Raw genomic sequence first — 21,411 nt, forward strand, 5'->3', positions numbered from 1 at the left:
ACGTCTGCTTTAAATATTTACTGCATCTGTCAGCAGTCTCCATGGGTAGTACGTTCCACATGTTGTTTTCTTCCCTTACGGCAAATAAGCATTTTCTTTTGCTGGTGCAATCTCCTTCCCTCTAATTCCAATGGGTCATTTGTACTGTTCATGTGATGAAGAAATTCGCTGAATTTACCTTGAATACATTTGTAAATGGTAATTTCTTACACGTCTCTTCTAATGTAAACAAGTCTACTTTGATTATCTTTTCCTCATGTCAGACCATGAATCCCCTTTTTCTTAATTTTGGTCGCTCTTTTCTGTACTTTTCCCAGTTCAATCGTCTTCTTCTTTTTTCTTTTTTTTCCCCTCTTTGTTTAATGGAGAGATGCCCAAACATGTACTTCATATTCAAGGCGTGGTCTTCCTCTAGATGTATACCTAGTTTCCTGCATTATATCATTTTGGCCTTAGCAGCTACTGCCAGGCATTGAGCACTTTTGCTACATCTGTCTACAAGTGCTCCTAAACCCTTCTCCATCAAGTATTTACCTACTTGTGTCCCATTTAGTTTGTAGGTTGCCTGTCTATTCTTGCTTTTCAAATATATCATCTTGCAATTCTCTAAACCTAATCTGCCATTTACTTGCCCAAACTTCCAGTTTATCTATTTCTTCTGAAGAGCAATTACATCCTGCTCAGTTTATACTACCTTGCATAATTAGTGTCAACAAATATGGAAACGCCACTCTTCCTACGTCAAGGTAAAGAAGTTAAAAAGCCGTGGCCCAGTACTAAACCTTGAGGCATTCCACTTAAAACGTATGATAAAATTGGACATGGATTTTTTTTCTCCCCCCATGGCTATTTTATTTTAGGTTTGAGAACTTTCTGTTGTAAAGCAAAACTAAGAGGCCAACTACTGCCTAGCATTGACATTTTTGCCAAGTGGTTTGGAGCTTATAATGGTTTTTATTTGCTTTATGTAGGGTGGATTGATTCTTTGGTCTAGGATGTTTGACCGTGACCAAAACGGCGCCGGCATTCTGCAGTCGGGACAATTCGCCATTGGACATTTTGCAGTGATGCCTGACCGCCCACTCTGACAAGCCAAGTTTGATAAGTGCATATTTAAGTGTCCCACACAGACTGCTACGCTGCCTGGCTTGTGGAAGAGGGAAGACTGGTCGCGCCGATGCCCCGTCCTTTAAATGTCTTGCGTGGGACATTTAAAGATGGCACGTCAGAGCTGCCGGTCTGGGCAATGTAGTGGTCCAGCGGGACATTTAAACATGCACTTATCAGACCTTTCTTGTTGGTCATGGCAGATCTGGCTTGACGGGTCGAGCTCGCAGCGACATATCTAGCGGTGAGCTGCCCTGTGGTGATGTGTCCCGGCGGCATTTAAGTCGCGGCCAATGGCCCATTCTGTGGGTTCTTGTACGTAACTGCTTGGCAGGATTGGTTTCAAAATGTCTGTACCGGATCATGTCATAGTCCTATTGTCTTCATATAAAAGTAAACAGATGTGTACATGTTCTCAAGTGCTTTGTTACACTTTCATCATTCAATGCCCACGGCTGTGTGTCACAGAACTAGAAGATCCTTTTGAGACTTGTACTTCTTAATGGTAAGCTACACATTCAGAGATTTGAAATCCTGATAAGTTGCAAGTTTTTGAATAACTGCCCTGTTCCTTCCGGGCCAGCGCTTGGTTCTTCATTGTTAGTGGTGCATATGGCAGAACATTGTAGATGCCCTGAAGAGCTTGCAATCTATTTTTTTTAATTTTATATACTCTGTTCATATGGTGACGGTGAGTAGGCCATGTGGTGCATGAACTGGATTTTAAACTGAAACGGTCATTGTTTTAACCAGTAGGTTTGTCAAATTGGTCTTACAATATATCTTGTTTTGCTCCACGATTACCCAGAAATGAGTTAAATCATCCAAGTAAGTTATAGAACTTTTGAAGCTTACCGCTACTTAATTTTTGTAGCTCAAGTTATTCGTCAGCTGCCCTTGATTTTGAAACGTTCCATAAGTTGGATCCAGTTTACGACTCGCCAAGGATGTCACGGCGAAGCCTACGTCTCAGGACCTCCACGGGAAGCTATTCTATGGACGATGCGCACAATGAGAGCTTTAGCAGCAATATATCCTCCACTGGAAGTGTTTCATCGAAGGACAGACTCTCTAACAGGTGAGCGGTGTGTTGAGGCGATGTTACGTTGACTTTAAAAAAAAAAAAACTTTTCATTTGATAATGCTAAATTGTGGACCTTCATTACAGAATGCATAAATATTGGATATAGTGGTTAAATTTTTTTATATGTAGTTGGCTACAGCTCCATGTTATGTCTGCAGTGCTAATGGGTACATATTGTATTAAGCTTCACAGCATAAAATGCAGTTGTAGAACTAAATGTATAGTTTTCAATTGCTTTTGGAAGCCTTCATTAGTTATTGCTGTTTGAATCTGTACATTTAAGTTTGTCAACGTACATGATCATGTTGCAGTTGACTTTGTGTTGTGATATCATTAAGTTTGTTTGGAAGTGAAACTTCTTTGCTGGCACCTACTGAAATTTCATAGGACAAAATCTCCTTAATTGGGAATGAAGATGTGTAACGGAAGTGAAGTAATTTGCTGGTGCTGTCCGCGCATGCACATAAACGGCTGTTGTAGCGCACACATGCACAGTAGTGCCAGGCGCCTTCCACGCATGCACAGTACTGTCTGTTGCTATCTGGGCGTGTGTAGTACTGCCCGGGGCCTTCCGCGCATGCGCAGAGGCGGCACAGAGAAGCATACCTCCCAATCAAGCGATAACCGTGAATTCAGAACATTGAAAGCACACACAGAACAACATTTCCTTGTCACAGGAGCAGAGCCTATTTTTCAGACAAACAAAAAAAAAGTGTGTGCCGAGGACACGCGTTGTAAGTGAAACCTCTTTGTGTTTTGTCACTGAAATTGAAATTCTACACGCAAGTCTTTCAATCAAAAACATGAAAATACAATTTCACTGCGAAAACACAAAAGTTTCACTTACAATGCGCATGCCCGGCACACTGCCCCCCCTCCCTCCTTTCCCCCCCACCCCTCCCTCTAAGTATGGGGCAATGTTTAGGATACGAATTGTATCATAGTAGCCATCATATCTAACCGTAATTGAAAGGAGTAACTATTTATTATATTTATTTCTTGCAGAGCTGTTGGGCAGCATCAGAACATTAGCAAAAAGTCATCAGTCACCATTTATCACACGCCAAGGATATCGCTTTCCAATTCTTTACTGAGCCAGAGCAGCTTTAACAGCCATGTCGGTGACACATCAATGGTGTCCACCGTGTTGGATGAGTCTTTGATACGGGAGCAGACTGAAGTTGACCACTTGTGGGGTAAGCCAAAACCCATTACGTTAGCCCTATGTCTTCAGAAGCAAAACTGTTTGAAGAATGGACCGTTTATCTGCAGTCCCGTAATTATGCGAATGGCAACTGTGCACAGATCTTTCCTCTTGATTTAGAAGAGGTAGCTAAAAATCATTAGAATGCACCGGAGCTTTGAACACACAAAGTACCAGCTCTTTCAAATAAAAACACTTTACAAATGGACTTGCTAAGAATCTCTGTCATAGGCCATTTTCCTCTCTCGGGGAGGCATCCTTGATCTCTAAACTGGCATTGACATTTATATAAAAAAACAATAATTTAAAAAATGCATAACCAGATGGTTTTGGAGGTTTTCAAAAGCTCATTTTTAGAAATTGAGTGAATGGGATTTAATGATCGGCGTTCTTTGTAATAAGAGAACTGAAAATGCATAGGCAGCATAACTTTTCTGCTTCATGCATTCTAATGTTTGAGACTTGGCCATTAAACCACTTTGCTGCCAGATGTGTCTGCAACACATTGCAAAGCATTGTTTCAGGCCCATCTGACAGCCAAGAGGATAAGATCTCAATGTCTAAGAAGCCAATGAGGGTAATGGGGGCACCTTAGAAAAACACCAACTAAAGCAGCAGTTTGTAGCTATGCCCAGTCCATAAACTGTCGTAATAAGTGTAATTTAGCAGCTTTATTGTGACATTGTGTAATTGGGTACAGCATTTCCTTTTTGTTAATCTGAGATCACTAGGCAGCCCATTCAGCAGCATCTCTACCGATATTTAGATGGGTAGAACGGAGTTTTGCGTTTTCCTTCAAGACATTTAAGCTTGATACTTTGTTTCCTTTGCGGTTGCATATGGATATTTACACTAGATTACACTTGGGCTAGATGAAAAACGGTAGTACATTGTTGGAGAATGTGTACATATCCTTTGTAAATTCCATTTTGTTCTCTTGTAGGTCTTGATGATGATGATCTGAAAGGTAACTAGAACTTGTTATTGTGGAGTTGGGTCCCCATTTGCTCAAGAAATTGTCTAAGGTTTCTCCCCCCTTGCTGCAGGTGGGGATACTACAGTGATTCAGGCCAATGGAGATTTAAACACCGCAGAAACTCAAACAACCATGATCAACGGTTATACTTGCAGTGACTGCAGCATGCTCTCGGAGAGGACTGATGTCCTCACAGCATATTCTGCGTCTAACGCTGCGTCTGCTAATCTGCACACAGCATCTTCAAAAGTGTTCTTCAGAGACAGGATCCAGAAACACAAGTCAAGTAAGATTTCTGTTCTCTAGAAAGTCGTACAAATGTCATGTCTTGAGGGGATTATTACTGCTACTGTTACTTGTTCAAATGTATTGCCATTCCTAGGCCGTTAATGGCCAGAATTGAGAGCAGTTGCGAGAGCCTATAATTAAAACTCGCATGCAAAAGATTTTACATCAATACCAACACAATATGGAATTTCAATGGGAGTAATAGGTTAGGTATGGAAAAAATGGATGCCAAAAATGATTCTCCATGTCTTTAGAGTAAGTGCCACTATTAGTACCATGTGGTAATCATGATACAACTATAAATTGGAGTTGGGACCAAATCCAGCCTCTGAATGGCCTTATTGTAGCCCTGCTTTTTTTATTATAATTACTAAGGCATCAAGGTACAATTTTTCAAAGGCAATTGTAAGTGAAGGTAATAGAAACACATAGCACAAATATTAAATTATTATGCCTGAAATGTTTGTACAATTTTAAATGTATCCAAAATTGCATTACTATGCTCTTTAATTTTTCTGATTTTTACCTCCAAAACTAGATGAAGAGCGATAATGTAAATATATATAGATACCCCTGAGTATTACTTATTTTAGATCCTGTAGCAGTCCCCTTGCAAAAAGATCTGTGCCTGATCATTCCCCCCCCCCCCCCCCCCCAAAGTGGTGGTTCATACTAGTTGCATAAAATATAGTAAATTAATCTAGATTAATAGTATCAGTAGCCATTTATTTGGCATGTATAAGGCACATTAATGTGGGCAATACAAATACAAAACCTCTTGAATCCCACATCAAAGGTGGCAGTTGTGAATTGCAGCTTGTGAATGTCGATACTTTTACCCTGATAGGCATGGGAGGGATAACTGGTTCTGCTTGTTCTGGAGGATTAGACAGCCTGCTCAATAGCACAGTGCCATCCTACCAACCAGCTGGCAGCTTGCCACTTGTAACTGCTGCATGCTGAGTAACCACTTCTGGGAATTCATTGTTTTTGTGCCTTTAGAAAGATTTTCTTTGACTATTGGGCAACTTTGACTGCTACTTCCAAAGACACTGGTTTTCTACTCTTAATGAAGGGCTTGTTTGTTTTATTTAACAGATGTGTTCTAATTTGTATTTAATCCTGTTACCTCCTGACTCCTTTCCTTTTATTCCTTTTCCTAAAAAAGGAGATTGCAGGCCCCTTAAACAGTAAGGGATGTCCAATTAATGTGGGTGTAATCCGGTAACAAAGTGGTCTCGTGGCATCTGTGCATCTATGAAATATGCTGCAGGTCTTTGTATGTTTATCTGCAACTGAATTCACACTGGCTTTCCACAGCAAATGTTACCATTTGAAATGTTTTGTTCATTTTACGTCACAGCAGAAGCTGATTAGAATCGAGGCTCTCTCTAAAACCAGTTACACATTCTATGATACACATACAGTACATGTTTTTTCTTTTAATGATTTTCAATGGAGATCTATACCAACATAATATTGTGCACCTACTATTTGTTTAGGGAAAGCAGAGTATATTTACTGTGCATTAAATTAAACAGGAAGACATGGAGAAAATGTGTATGTAAAGCTCAATGCAAATTAACGTACCATGGAGCTCTTGTCCATAGGCGTTGATGCATAGAGTACATAAAGTTGCCTGTTTGTCAAAAAGCTTCACGTGCAGATAATCACTCGTACGTCTAAATTCACCAAGTTCCAGGGAAAAGATGGGATGTTGCCTAAAATGGGAACAGATGTGATTTTTCCCTGGGGTGAAGCTGTATCCACCAAGATATATATTTATATGCAAAAACTGGTAAACGTGACCTCATGGGTGTTCCTCCCGCAGATCTTGAAATAAGGCTTGGAGGGGAAAGTGCCAAAAAAATATAGTCCATTATACGTCATATACCATTATACCTTTTCATATTCGAAGCATTCCTGGCAACCAGGGGTGCCACCTTCTATTGAAGGCTTACCTAGAGACTTTTTGCAAATAAATTCAATGTTGTTAAATATATAAATAAAATAATTTAAATTCGGTGGCGGCATCTCCTCCTGCAAGGTCCCGTCAACATGGCTCCGCGACGTAAAATGGTGCTGCGTTGCCATGACAACAGGGATGCCTTATGGCGCATGGGCAGCACGTTATGTTGTCACGGCAGCGTGATGCAGTCATGTAACACCATTTTACGTTACGGAGCCATGTTGACGGGACCCTGCAGGGGAAGATGCTCCCGGATGGTGGTGCCGTCGCCCCCAGAGATTTAACAGGTAAACCCCATAGCCTGGAGATACATGGCTGAAACCTGTAGTCTCCGGGTCAAACCTGGAGTGGTGGTAACGCAATTTGAAACATTTTTAATATGTTTTAAATAGAGGTTCTCCGGAGCTGTACCGAGTTAATTTCAGTTCCGGGGACCCACTGCTTCCTGAGACTCGGAATGGGGTTCCTGTAGCAGCCCAGATGTGGCTAACGAAGTGGCGGCTTTAAATGTCCCGTGTCCTGCTGGCCAATAGGAAGCTGTGATGTAATCCCTTCCGGCTTCCTATTGGCCCACATGATGCGAGACATTTAAACTTGCAGGGGATTCCAGCACCCCCTTCCAAGGTATCAGTCTCTGGAAGCAGAGGGGTCCACAGAGTTGAGATCAATGCGGTTCAGCTCCAGAGACGCCCTGCTTCAAAAAAAACAAACAAGTGTCCCCTGGAGTGCTTCTTTAATCACTTAGTGGGCCAGCAAGCCATAATCCACCCATGTCTAGCTGGCGACAAAAGGGTTAATCTATTCCTACCAGTAACCCAACTGTCTCCTCGCTTACCAAAGTGGCTAGGAAAGCCTTCCTTCACAATACCTTCCTAACTGTTACGGTATATAAATGGGAGAAGTGGAGCGGCCAACAACTCATCCTGCAGCAAACGCCCCCTCTACTCCCACTCAAAACACCCAACACCTGGCCTCCCTCCCCCTCATCTGTAGGAATTGGTGTTGTACCGGGTGTCGCGGTTGACCAGGTTTTTGGCATCTTTCTACCGGGATTATTCATTGAGCAAAACAAGGTAGAGAAATAAATTGTAATTTATTTGGCATAAATTTGCTTACACACAATGAAACACAAAATAAAGATGCAAAGAAACACTTAATTTGGGTCTGGGGTTGAAAACGAGACTTTCCTAGGTGCAGGGAACTCTCTGGGAGAGATTTACCCTGACCGGGACTTAGCCCAAATCTCCTGGAACCCAAATCGGCATAAAATCCCACTACGTTCATTTCTGAGAACTTGGGCGCAACAGTTGGGGCTTAGTCTCTGGCGGGCAGGCTTTTCAGACTTGACATCGAAGCCGGTTGCTTTGCTATTACAAACAAAGCATCTTTGAAAAGCCCTGCCCGTGCGCTCTTTCAGCTCAGACTCAAGGGGAACACACAATCTGATTTGGCTCACGGCTTCTTATAGTATTCTCTGCTCCGTTCACAAAGTAAAAGCAGACCGGACAGCCAATCAGCGTGTGGGAACTTTCTCAAGCAGCCAAGCTGGGTCAGCGGGAAATTTGAAATAGCCAAGAGACATGCGCAAGCCTGCCACATGTCCCCCCAGCTATCCCAATGCCACCCGCTGGGCAGGCACCCCATGATCTGGCAGAACAAGTGGCATCCCAGAGGACTGCCATTGATCTCTGAACCTAGTACTCCACCTTTCCCCGCTGACCAAATGCTGTTCACACCTCTGGGCATCCTCTGGCTGCTTTGAACTCCGATGTCCAGCAGACCTAGCGGCGCATATGGTTTTGCACGGGCTGCCTGTTTGTACATCGGTTCCGAATGTTTAAACATATTAAACTATATTTTAATACACGCTGTGTCTCGGGGAACCCCCTTCAGCTATGTGGGACTTTAGGTAAAGGTCTTGGTGATACAGGGAACAGAAAGGAAAACTGTTGTTGTTTTATTTCTGTCTGCCTTATTCCCCACATACTTTCCCTCTGACTTAGTTTGGATTATGTCTCCCCAACCTTATATACTGCTGGGCACCCACAAACTCTATACTGGTTGTGGGTCACCTTGGCACTAGCTGGGGTACCCCCCTTAACCTAGTGATTCCCTCAGCTACAGGAATACATATTTATCCCTGTGCCTCCTTCTCCTTTCTGGGCTGTGCTGAAGCAGGGTACCCTAGTGGTGAGTAGCACTTATGTTTTCATGGGGAAGTATTGCTGGGACAATGTGCCTACATGTATCCGAGAATCAGGCATGATTCCCGGGTACATTTATTGGGGACCCGGTAACTCTGGACCCCAACCTCCTAGACCCATTCTGTCAACAGTTCCTCTGCAAAACTCCCCATGAAACTCATACACTAGCAATCCCTGCTTGATGGCAAAAGGGGAAAACACAAAAAATGGTTTTATTACACAACGTACAATGCGATCATACAATGTTACAGAGCCAAGAGCTAACTCTCTGGGACCCTTATACACGGAGCAGGGGTAAGCAAACGGGCTTGATATTTATTATAGAGCCTGGTTACCCCTCCCGTCACACCGGGTCCTACATTTTCAGAGTAATGGGTACACGGCCAAAATGAAGCATTTTGCCTGGCCGGGTACCTGGTTACCCGGACAGCACTTGCCTGCAGTGTGAGGAAGACCTCTGCGGCGGGTGAGGAGGGCCACGGCGACATTTTTGGAGCAGCAGCAGACATCCTGGTGGCGATGACAGCAGCAGAAACCCTTATTCAGCCGGCGGGAGCAGCGGAACATAGCACACAGCTAATGCGAGCCAGGGAACCATATGACTCTAGCAGGAGCGTTCCTATTGGACAGCCTGGGAGGAGCTGGCTGTCAAGTGGGAACGCTCCTGCTCTGGTCGCATGGTTCCCCTGCTCCCACCAGCTGGTGTTCAGAGGTGGTCACGATTTAATAACGCCAAAGAAATAGAGTAAGGGAATTTAAAGACCTCGCATGATTATGGAGCTTGTTTGGTTGCAAAATCGTCCTAAGTCAAAAATGATATAGGTCAATTTTCCATTGTGGCTTTAAACAGGTCATCCTCATTGTCCCCTCAGCCGACCACTGCCATGTTATGTGAGGGCCTTGTATAAAATGTGGTTGACAGTGTACATCAACCAATTGCTTGATTGAACATGTGGTTGAATCAAGCAATCAAATAGGTTAAAGCCAAACAATTAAATACATTATTTTAGGTGGTTCTATTTTTTATTTCCCTTGACTTTTTGGATGGGTGGGTCATCTAAAAAATATATTTTTATACCATGTTAATTAAATCAACATAACTTTCTCCGTTAGCTGGTTTGCATGTCCTTTAAAGGAGCAGTCCCACATTTGAGAAGTAGATAAATATTTTTCTAATGGGTCCAGCACACTTGGATACTTGATCAATAAGTGATTAAGTGATCAGCGTCTTGGTCCCAGTTGGAACCTTTTATCAATCATTTAATAAATCACTTATTGAGCAAGAATCCAAGTGTGCTGGACTCCCATTCATATACTGTGTGTGTGCCTCCAGAGCTGAACAATATTTATATTCACTCTGGGAACCCCCTGCTTACCACTGGAAAAGGTGCCTGCGTCTCGTGTGGTAATGGATGCCGTGGCTTTTTAGCCCACGTGGAAAATTAAACCTCCATTTTGCTTCCCCTGCAGCGCCGTCTGTGGTAAGTATCTCGGGAAGCAGGGGGACCCCTGAGTTGCAATTACTGATGTCCAGCTCCGCAGACCCCCTGCTTCCTATCTATGCAAAATAAAGGCATATGAGTAGGTGGGATTGCTCCTATAATCAGTGATGTTTTTCTCGTGTGTTCTCTGAATCTCCTTTTCTTGACCTGGAAATAATTCCAGTTTACATTTTTTTCTTTATAGGAGAAATGCCTTTTTACATGCATAAGACAATACTGCTGGTCAAAAATACTGCACTGTCTTTAGCAGCACTGGTTGTCCACCTGTTTCATACGGTTATGCTGAAGCTTGGTTGTGAGTCCAAAGGTACTCTGTTCCCTCTAAAGCTATTGGATCCGCACCCTATCCAACACTAGCTTTATTTCATTCACCTATTTTTTTTATAGTCTCTGGTGGTGCGAAGTGGTAATTTCTCATCCTCTACTTATTTCCTCACAATCTAAATCTCCCTTTCCTGCATGGATAGCAGATTGCAAAGTTGTGCTTTTGGTTAGAACAGTCCTTTTCAGTTAAGAATGATATAGTTTTGGTGTAAAATATGGCCTAGTTTGCTGCTTCAGTCACTGTTATTCTATACTTGTCTGGTCAGTATGGGTTTTTCCTTTTACCTTTCTCGTCCCCCTTGTGGCCTGGCTTTAATTTCACAGCATTGCATCCCTCAAGCTTTGTCTTTAATTAAAATCGTTGTTTAGTACGCACTGTATGCATTGTCCGGATTCGGGTTTCCCAGGTTGCATGCAAATCCAGATGTAGACACCCTTTATATCATTTTCCGTGTGTGTGTATGTTGCAGCTCATTCGAATTACTGTGGAAGTATGAATGTGAAAGACTTTCTAAAAGAGGATGGACATCTAACTGGAGAATCCCTGTGTAAGTATGGTGCTTCTGCATGCGCCTCATTTTATTATTGGAATCCCTTTTTATTGCTAGAAAGGGACTGATTGCGTTAACTGTCAATACTAATGCAGTTCTCATGCAAGCAAAATTAAAAATATAGTCTACCTAAATTAATTGTAGTTTTTGTACCTTTATACAGTACTTCATGATTTGTCAATGTTACAGTGACCATGTTCCAGGTGGTAAAATAAATGTTCAAAATGGCGTGCCCAAATGACTTCCTTTATTGTCTTGCACTTACATATTCATTTTGCCTGTGGATTTGTGATCCACTTTTGCTGGATAAAAAAAAGAAATACCGTTGACCTCCTATTTGTTAAGTTTGTTGGTGTATTAGTCACATTAATTATTGCCATAACCAACAGGTGATGACTGTAAGGGGATGAAACATCTTGAAACACACACAACAGTCCACATGCAATCTTCACGGTGTAAACGGGTGTCAGGGAGCCTGTGGCACATCTTTTCTTACACAGGTTTATTTTGCACCTTGTTTTCTTCCTTTCTTTTACCGTTGTTTTGAACTTTTCTGGCACCTCTTGAACGTTCGCACTCACGGCACCTTTGCTTTACAGTATATCTGCTTTATATAAAGTAACTTGTGATGAAACGCTTTCTTAAAGCAGCAGTGCAAGATGAATTTGAGGTTGTTGGAACAAGGTGTGAAGCAATTCTCAATCCTTTTTTTGTTGGGTGGAATTAACAATAAGAGTACATTTAGTTGCCGTTATCAAAGTTTTATGCCATAAAAGTTTCACATCTTAGAGATTTTCTGGCTAAAGAAGCTTGACCAGTAAAATTGTCCAAGGTAAAAATAGGATCAATTAATATTCAAGTTCATATAATTTGCAAAGTATCTAGTACTGCTGCTTTTTAAATAGAATTAAAATACAAAATGAGGCATTTCCATGGCTTGTAACCCTCTACGCTTTGCCTTTGCCCTTTCACCAGCATTCCCAACATACTGTTCCATCGCCTTATTCCGTTTCTTTCCCTGGAAGTAGGACATCGGTCAGACAGGGGGGAGATCAAATGAATAATCTGATATTTAGTGCTTTAAAATAAATGTCCAGTTTAAAAAACTGATGTCTTTCCTTTCACTTAAGTTTCCTGGCCCATAGCGTAGTGTTTGGTTGTTCCTCTTTATTTTTGCCTCGGGCTGATGCCAAGTTGACTTGCTCTAAAGAATTTGAATTCTGGAGCACCCAGTCTTGTTCAGACAAAATTAATGTGTAATTAAAGGGCCTCCCAAGTGTTTGCATACCGTACCTAGTTTTGCCAGGCTCATAGCTGTTTGTCAGAAGTGTTGTCGGCCTTTCAGACAAAGGACAAACATTTTGCACCTGTATTTGAATACATTCTGTAATTTTGAATGTAGCTTTCCAGGAAAGAGAACGACTCTGAAAAATGTACAGCAGACTTTTTTCAATTCTATTTCTTCAAATCGAAAGAGCCAAAGACAAATACTCTCCTACCTGCACATATATAACTCCTGTTTCCTTTCATTTCATTTTTTTTTAAAGCTCTCCCCACTTCCCTTGCAGGAATTTCTATACTAAAGACCTCACTGGTATGTTGTGCGATACAGCACTTCTACTGTCTCCTCTGTAGTTATCTTGCTGTGTGATGTACCGATGTATAAATCTCGTCTATATTTTAGGTTACTTTTTACTGCAAGCAGCCCGAAGTGTTGGAGCTGCAGGATGGTTTGTATCCAGGAAGATGTTGTCGTTTCTTTGGTTGGCCATAGTATCACCAGGTTATTATTTTGATTTTTGCACATTGGCATGATGCCTTCGGCTGTATTTGTGCACTTTCTTGCTTTGCAGCACTGGGTATTTGGTTTTAGTTGTGTTCAGTCATCCTACATCCTGAGTGCATGCCTTCTGTCTACCATGCCTTTTGGTTTTAAGAGAAATATTGGTCTATCAAAGTAAAGGCAATGCCTTTTCAGGATAAACTAGATGGCTTTGCTTTTTTAAACACTCATTAAAATATCTGATCTCTATTGGATTGTGACTTGTTAAACTGGGCATTTGATGGACTGCGTGGCTTTGACACTTGCCGATACTGCTATACGGATATCATTCAAAGTTACATTTGCATGAGCTTTTGGCTTTCTCCGCTTCCGTTTATATGTAGACTGGGTGTGTAATTATCCCCTCCCTTTCCCTACAGGAAAAGCTGCTTCTGGAATATTCTGGTGGCTGGGGACAGGATGGTACCAACTTGTCACTTTGATTTCTTTGTTAAATGTGTTTATTCTAACCAGGTCAGTATCATGTGTCTGGATAAAATAAATAAAGTATTTAAAGCCAGTTACTGAAAATTCCCAGTGATCTGTTTTATTAATGAGTTCTTCATTTATGTATATGAAAAATTGTGGCCAAAAATTGGTTTGGTCTCAGACCTATCTTTGGCAGGAGCCACAAAGGGCCTGTGTCCGTATAGTCCCATAGAATGAAGCAAAACTTAACCTACTCTTATAGACCAGGAGTGGCCAACTCCAGTCATCAAGAGCCACCAGCAGGTCGGGTTTTAAGGATATACCTGCTTCAGCACAGGTGACTGTCAACGACTGAGCTACCTGTGCTGGTGCAGGGATATCCTTAAAACCTGACCTGTTGGTGGCCTTTGAGGACTGGAGGTGGCCACCGCTGTACTAGACCAATGAATGTTTCTGCATTTAATGAAAACAATTTTCAGTAGTATACGTGTAGTGCCTTTCTGTAAACGTCCGTATGTTTCTGTATGACGACGGCAGCGTTCTTCTGATACCGATCTGTGAGAAATAAAACAATAAACAAAGGCAGAGGCAATATACCAGCGGACCGTGATTTGCCAAAGATCAGCGTGCGTATTTACTGCACCGTAAATAAATGCACATTTATGCATGTTGCATTCTGACACCTTATTCACTTTGGCATTTTCTGTTTTTCTAAAGAATATTATTTATTCAGTATAAATAAACTGGGCTAATGGCTTGGGGTAATTGGGTTTCACTGTATTGTATTTAATTTGCCATAGTGCGGAAATACCTTGGTCTCCTTGCGGCATCAACAGATAAGCCAGTATTCGGCATCCTAGGAGGACAAAACAGTGTAGTAGATTTCTAACAGCTGTGCGGTACTAGGCCAATATTAATATAACACTCCAGCGCCCTTCGACAGTACTTTTAGGAGATGTTCTGTTGGTAGGCAGAGGTACCATGGTCACTTGGGGCTTCATTTAAAAAAAAAAAAAAATCAAGAAGCGTTGGTGAGGATTTGTAGTTGTGTACAGCATCCCTGCCCAGGAGGTGTGGCATATTAAGGTCCCCACTGGGTGCACCACCCTGATCATCTGTATTTGGATACAATGAGCAGGCCATTCTGCCCACACACTGATGTAGAAATGTATACATAAATGGCTCTGTAAATGTAAAAGGCTTTTGAACTAAGATCTTATCTTTCAATTGTAGATGCCTTCCAAAACTCTCCAAAATGTTGTTTCTGTTGATTCCACTACTACTTTTGCTGGGTAAGTGTTTCCAACTAGTATATGTTTGACTTGAGCTACAAGATATGTTTTAGGGGTGGGGGAGTGTGAGGTGGAAACACTCCAGACTAACAATGGTAGTGCTAGAAGCTGAAAGGCGCAGAAAAGAGCTTAAAAGTTAAATGAAATAAGGCTGCCTGAAAAGTCTTACTGACGGTTTGGAGTCATATAAAATGTGTATGGGTGCCATATTGGGTTGTGTACATTATTACAGTAGCATTAAGTAGGTCAGGTGGTCCTATGCTACAGCTTGCTCAAATGTATAGATGTACAAACCAAAATATTTCACATGTTGTTAGTTATTCAGTGTCCCAAAAGTTATTCAGTCCCTATACGTGTATGTGTGTAAAAAGATGGGAGTCTGGTAGTTTTCGTTATCTAAAATGCTGTGGGCACATAACATAAAAATGTAATTCATACCTCTCCCCAACCAACTCCTTGGAGGATAGATACAGCACTCAATGGCTAATGGATGCAAAAGGTATATATTAAAGTCCAGACAGGCATTTCGGTTCACTGGGGAACCGTGATCAGGACCTGTTGGGACTTTAATATATGCCCTTGTGCTGTATCTATCCTAGCAATTTGTTTGGGCACTGTAGGATCTGTATACCTGTGTACGTATGACCCTTTAGACTTTTATTTTTATTTTATTATTTTTTTTAAATATAGGTCTGTGGTTCTGGGGATTTGAAGGTTTGCTTGCACTGCTTCCAGTATTCGGTGGGTCAAGCGAGTATACGACACAAAGAGCTGAAGATCTCCCTAACCTCAAGCCAACGCCTGATTTCACAATATCGAGCCACGAAAAAAGGGTAACATTTCATGAATAGCATATCTTTCTAGTTAAAACAATGCATCTAATTGCCATGTATATTTAGGTGTAATACTACCTGTGCAATAGCATAACATGCATTTGTGTTCTGGTACCACTAGAGTTACTTTCTTTTAAGCCTCCGGTACAACCTTTAAAAGATAGAGCAAAGTAAATGGCCTCTCTTCATTCTATGTAACTGTAAAGCACCTGCCAATCCTGTCCGTTTTACTTCAACATTGACTTTTCTTTAAGGCGGTGGACAAACAGTTTGATATTGGGCGTATGACTGAGCTAGAAAAGCAGATTGCATCAATGGCTATTAAGCACAGTCGTCATGAGGAAGAGTATGGTAAAGTGATGCTGCTGGTACTGACGATCCAAGAACAAGTTAAACAAATGAATGACAAAAGTCAAATGTCGACCATGATCACAAATGTCCTAAATGAGCACTTTGCGGGAATAAGAGTGGATAAAAAGGACCAAACCATGGTAAATATTATGTAGCATATCTAAGTGTGGGTATGGAATTGTGCAACATATAGCAGTCCCATGTACCAGTAAAGGGGATGTATGTCTATGCATTATATATGCTGCTAAACATCTCTTGAAATTTGTAACCTGATAAAAATGATAGTGAATGTCCCACATGCTGAAATGTGTTTTGCATCTCAAATATTTTTCTAAATGGGACTTTTCTAAAGCTATTTGCTAGTTCAGAAAGACATTGCGTTTCATTGCAGACCATGGCTTGCTTGGTTGCATTGTGTCTAAGTATAAAGCACAACGTACCCTGCTCTGAGAACATTTGCTCAAAGTCCAATGTCTATTTCCTTTTTAATGTTAGGGTGACGCCTTCGCTATCAATAAAGAATATGAATTGCGTGTCTTACACCTGGAGGAACTCGTGGGAAAGCTTTCTGAGGTATGGCAATGCGTTTTCTAGTGAGCCATTGCACGTGGGGTCGCCGGAAATGCTCTTGACATAAGTTTCTCTTCATAGGGTTTTAATTTTAGTGCTGACAAATCTTTCTCTTGCTTTCAGAAGATGAAGGAAGACTGGAAACTGGCACAGTCCAGCACTGGGTACATTTTTTTAAAAAAAATTTTATTTATTTATTTTTTAAATCACTGAAAATAACTTGCTAAGTTCTTGGAATGAGTGATATGTGAAAATCATGACAAAGGAGCCACAGGAGTTCTGCAACTTATAGCTTTACAGTAATCCTCACAAAGCACTTTTTTTAATGGTAGAATTCGTCTTCATGCTTCCTTCTAGATGCAGAGAATACATTTCATTTGTTTTTGTTGGTGATGTTTCATTACACTTGAATGCCCCAGACTACATTGTGCTGTTCTAAAGAGCTTTGAATGTACATTCACCTTCAAATATGTATAAATATAGTTGCTTGTGTGCAAGGTATACAACAGGAAACAAAGAAGTCCAGAACAACATCCAATGTGACAAAAATACACATTGAAATACCTATATATCTCATGAAAAAGGGTCATTTAGTTAACCCTTTGGCCAAAGCGTATAAGCCTGCAAGGCATATCAAGGCATAACCAAATTAGCTCCCAGGGTTTAAGCTCGCCCCTCCCCCCTTTCCTAGTAAGCGGGTTTTCTTTTCATGCAGCTGGTTGTGACAGGTTCAATGCCAGGACCATTCTTCCTCTAATTATAGAGGTAAATAAGAATTGTAATCTTGGGCCCTGAGAATTTGATCTTGCCTTGATGTGGCTCGCAGGCTTATACGCTTTGGCCAAAGGGTTAACTAAATGACCCCTTTTCAAGAGATATATAGGTATTTCACGGTGTATTTCTGTCATATTGGATGTTGCTCTGGACTTATTTGTTTCTTGTTGTATACATTTAGCCACGTCCTGTAGCACTCCTTTTGACACTTATATACATATATATAATTTGGGGGGGGGTTCTTACAGCTTGCTGGGTATCTGTGTGTTGTGTGCAAGGTACATGATACGTGCAATAGTCTTGTCTTGACTTAAAAAAAAAAATTTTTTGGTTGCTTTAGAGGGGATATTCAAAAAGACGATATCCTACGACGGGTTCAGACTCTGGAGCAGCAGTTGGCAGAGTACAAAAGCGAGTTTCTGAAGGGGCACAGCACAAAGACGAGCTGTGAACAAGCCGATTGTGTTCTCCAAAAAGTACGTCACTGGTTAAGCCATGGTTTTTGCCTTTTTAAACTACATTGACCTAAGCAAGTAAAACATGCTGTGCTAATTAGTCATGTGGATGTCTCTTGGATAGCAACATTTATTAGCCCAAGAGCTTTTTCTGATCACAACACAGCGTTCTGTTGTGTCTATAGCAGAAGATAAGAAACCTTCATCTAAAAGTATTATCTTGGAAATGGTCTGGTTTTCCCTATCTAGTTGGGCAAGTGTGCATCCCACTTCATTGTTTTCCGGCAGTAATCAACCATACGTTAAACTACATCAGCACTCCTGACATGCTTGACTTATAATTAACAAAAAAATATTTTTAGGTGGATGCAAAAGTACGAGAGTCGGTCCAAATGATGTTTGTAAGCGAAGAAAACTTGCCAGAGTCCTTACAGCAGTGGCTTTCCAGCCATTATGTGAGCAAGGGTGACTTCCATACCGTATTACAAGGACTAGAGCGGAAAATTCTCCAGAACCTTACCCAGTATGTAGCTATCACCAAGCAGATGCCCACTTCAAAAGTGGTACAAAGAGCAGTGACCGGAATTTCGGGCATTACTGAAGAGGTAAGGGTCCTTAAACCCAGTCATGGGTATCTTTAAGTCAACAATCAGTAGATGAATTGGTTGTTTTATCATAATGGAACTTATTCAGATCTAGTTTTTATGGACTTGGATTCACTAAAGATTACTAGTACTGAAGCTCTAAGCTTCTGATCTCACAATTTACAGCAGCATTTTCATCCCAATGCTTTAACAAGATGCAGTCAGGAGGATGTACTTTCTGTTAAGTGGTCAGTTTGTACAGTTCGATAGTCTGCATTTGCCACGTGTCTGCAGCATGGAGCTCCCTGAAACATGCTACAGATTGACACAGGAGGGAAAACAAATCTGCTAATTGCACATTTAACTTCCCAGTTAGTGAAAATTGTTTGTACTTAAAGCTGAAAATGTAAATTTGGAATTAGCCCATTTTTTGTTTTGTTTATACAGGATGCTCACATAATCGTTAATAACGCATTGAAACTCTACTCCCAAGATAAAACTGGCATGGTGGACTTTGCATTGGAGTCTGGTGGTAAGAAAAGCAGCTGTTGTGTTTTTACAGTCCATTGTTACAATACAGTGGGGGATTATTTTCTGTTCAGACATGTGTTGCTCTAGTAGGACAATGGCCCCATTCTAAAGGACTCCAGTGCCTCAAGATTCATGATCTACTTTGCAATAGATGCGCGCTGGTTTCACAGGTTTCTTACAATTGGTATATCATACGGATTTAAACTATCACCTGCACATAAAATTATGCAATTAAAAATGTGCTAATGAGATGTGCAGGGATTATCAGGTCATTATACTGAAAACAATATATTTTGTAATTGTGGTCCATCATGTGGAAAGGTGGAATCTTGCACCCACTAAATGATTATTGTTTACTATATTATACATAGTAACACTTGCATTATCCACTGCTGGCCTGTTTATTTCGTTTTTTGTGTATTTGTGTGGAGCACCTGCTTTAAACTAAGAACATGAATACCAGCTACTTGTAACATGCAACATTTAGGCATGTAGCATTCGTCTTTTAATTTACAGCAAATTCATTTGCTGCAGATCCCTGTGACATTAAACAACATTTTCAATCATGTAACCGTTTAGTTCATGTGTTTTTAACATAATTGTACAGAAATGCAGATTTACTTAAAGTATGCCTTCAATTCTGCATTCACTTGTGTGTGTTTTAGGTGGAAGTATCCTGGGAACTCGCTGTTCAGAGACTTATGAAACAAAAACCGCGTTAATGAGCCTGTTTGGAATTCCATTGTGGTATTTCTCTCAGTCCCCCCGGGTGGTAATACAGGTGAGTCAAATAAAAACAATTTGACCATTAATACGACACTTGATGTGACGGCCTTTTTCTTTACTGTACACCGTATAGCAAAGGCACATTTGGCTCTTGTGTATAAGAGCTTACAATTTTTGGGGCAAGCAGTGTGGGTTTTCCAAGGATACATAAAACTGGTGTTAAACCCAACTGCCCAGCTCCAACTGCCCAGCTCCAACTGCCCAGCTCCAACTGCCCAGCTCCAACTGCCCAGCTCCAACTGCCCAGCTCCAACTGCCCAGCTCCAACTGCCCAGCTGTCTTAAGAGTGCATTCAATCTTCCTTCACAACTTATTGGTATCAATGACTAGCCAGTCGTCTGGTATCTATACCCTACACTCGATTCTGTTTCTTGTCATGGACTTGATACAAGATTGTGTGCAGCTGCTCTGATTTGTTCACTATCACACATGGCACCATACATTCAGTGTGATTACCTACAGACTGGAGCACAAAGTGAGAGGATGTAAAGAATGATGGTATATTGACGTACAGGACAAATCCTGACTGTAGCCAGCTCCATGAACATGTGGACATGCCACTTCCTCTCCCCATGACTCTGTTACTAACATTTGAGTACATTTTTTGTAAATGACTGTACATGACTTAACTTTGCACTCTTCTTACACTTCAATGCTATTGTCTTTAAAGAAGAAAGAAACGAGACAGCTGGTTACACATTTGTTTTTAGTTAATTATGTTCACATAACAGGATTGTTTATTATTGATGTAAAAATAACTTTTACATAAGTGTAACCCTTTAATTATACCAAATTGGGAAAAGCAACTCTTCCTTGTTAGATGACCTTGTTGAGTTAATACGGTCACAGTAGCACTTTCAGAAGGGTTTACAATGCTATTAAAAGAACAAAAATAAATGTTAATGCATCTTTAAAAATAATGTTGTCTCGTGTATCGCAGTGTTTCTCAGCCCACCTCTCTCCTGACCTCTCTGCCCCTCGTCTCCTCGGCCTTCTCTGCGCCCCTCCACCCCCAGTCTGTCTCGGCGTCTCTGGGCCCCGTCTCTCCCTGTATCTCTGCCCCCCCCCCCTTCGGTACTGCCTCTACAAATAAAAAATAATTTTATAATTAAAATAATATTTTTTTATTTCTTTTTAGCCTGATATGAATCCAGGAAACTGTTGGGCCTTTAAAGGAGCTGACGGATACCTCGTGGTTCGGCTTTCCATGAGTATCTACCCAACCGCTTTCTCATTGGAGCATATAGCAAAGTCTCTCTCACCAACAGGCAACATCACAAGTGCTCCTAAAGATTTTGCTGTACACGTAAGTGATTTATTATTGTTTTACAAGACATTCTTCCTTCTGCCGTTGAAGTATAGGATTTCGGTTTCTCACCCTTTGTCTCCTTTAAAGGGTTTGGAAGACGAGTATCAGGAAAATGGCAGTCTTTTGGTCCGATCCATTTATGATCAAAACGGAGATTCACTGCAAGTATTCCAAGTGACGGTAAGTTCTCTATTGCATAAATTGATGGGAGTCCTTTCAGAAAAGGTACATGGAGATTGGCTTGGTTATAGGTCCACAAACCCTTCAGTTGGCTTTCATGGCACCATGGTGTCTACCTTGGGTTTTATCTTTAAGTTCTCATTGCTTTTCCCGGATATCTGTCAAATACCCAGGTATGTGCATGTTTCTATTATGGTATTTAATGATTTACTGCCAACATGAAACTTTTGTAGTTCACCACTTAAAAATGAACATGTAATAATCATAATCTTTACTGTACACTGTT

The 21,411-nt window shown here is 41.1% G+C and overlaps 1 protein-coding gene across 13 annotated transcripts in view; it reads left to right on the plus strand.

Annotated features, from left to right (window-relative positions):
- The window catches only part of SUN1 (Sad1 and UNC84 domain containing 1), a 44,625-nt gene that overhangs the window by 21,486 nt on the left and 1,728 nt on the right, over positions 1-21,411 (plus strand). For 6 of the 13 annotated variants that reach the window (XM_075565495.1, XM_075565488.1, XM_075565486.1 and 3 more), the window contains 20 exons: positions 1,982-2,185; positions 3,197-3,387; positions 4,339-4,362; positions 4,442-4,657; positions 10,519-10,641; positions 11,129-11,206; positions 11,599-11,709; positions 12,894-12,992; positions 13,412-13,505; positions 14,694-14,752; positions 15,443-15,585; positions 15,840-16,076; positions 16,432-16,509; positions 16,630-16,670; positions 17,621-17,756; positions 18,098-18,340; positions 18,767-18,851; positions 19,516-19,631; positions 20,775-20,942; positions 21,033-21,125. In XM_075565495.1, the coding sequence (XP_075421610.1) occupies positions 2,055-2,185; positions 3,197-3,387; positions 4,339-4,362; positions 4,442-4,657; positions 10,519-10,641; positions 11,129-11,206; positions 11,599-11,709; positions 12,894-12,992; positions 13,412-13,505; positions 14,694-14,752; positions 15,443-15,585; positions 15,840-16,076; positions 16,432-16,509; positions 16,630-16,670; positions 17,621-17,756; positions 18,098-18,340; positions 18,767-18,851; positions 19,516-19,631; positions 20,775-20,942; positions 21,033-21,125 (2,466 nt within the window). In that variant the 5' untranslated portion in view covers positions 1,982-2,054. The remainder of the gene's footprint in view (positions 1-1,981; positions 2,186-3,196; positions 3,388-4,338; positions 4,363-4,441; positions 4,658-10,518; positions 10,642-11,128; positions 11,207-11,598; positions 11,710-12,893; positions 12,993-13,411; positions 13,506-14,693; positions 14,753-15,442; positions 15,586-15,839; positions 16,077-16,431; positions 16,510-16,629; positions 16,671-17,620; positions 17,757-18,097; positions 18,341-18,766; positions 18,852-19,515; positions 19,632-20,774; positions 20,943-21,032; positions 21,126-21,411) is intronic. The other 7 variants (XM_075565489.1, XM_075565490.1, XM_075565493.1 and 4 more) reach the window with 7 other exon arrangements.

The sequence above is a fragment of the Ascaphus truei genome, chromosome 11, assembly GCF_040206685.1.
Source record: "Ascaphus truei isolate aAscTru1 chromosome 11, aAscTru1.hap1, whole genome shotgun sequence".
In the NCBI taxonomy this organism is placed as follows: domain Eukaryota; kingdom Metazoa; phylum Chordata; class Amphibia; order Anura; family Ascaphidae; genus Ascaphus; species Ascaphus truei.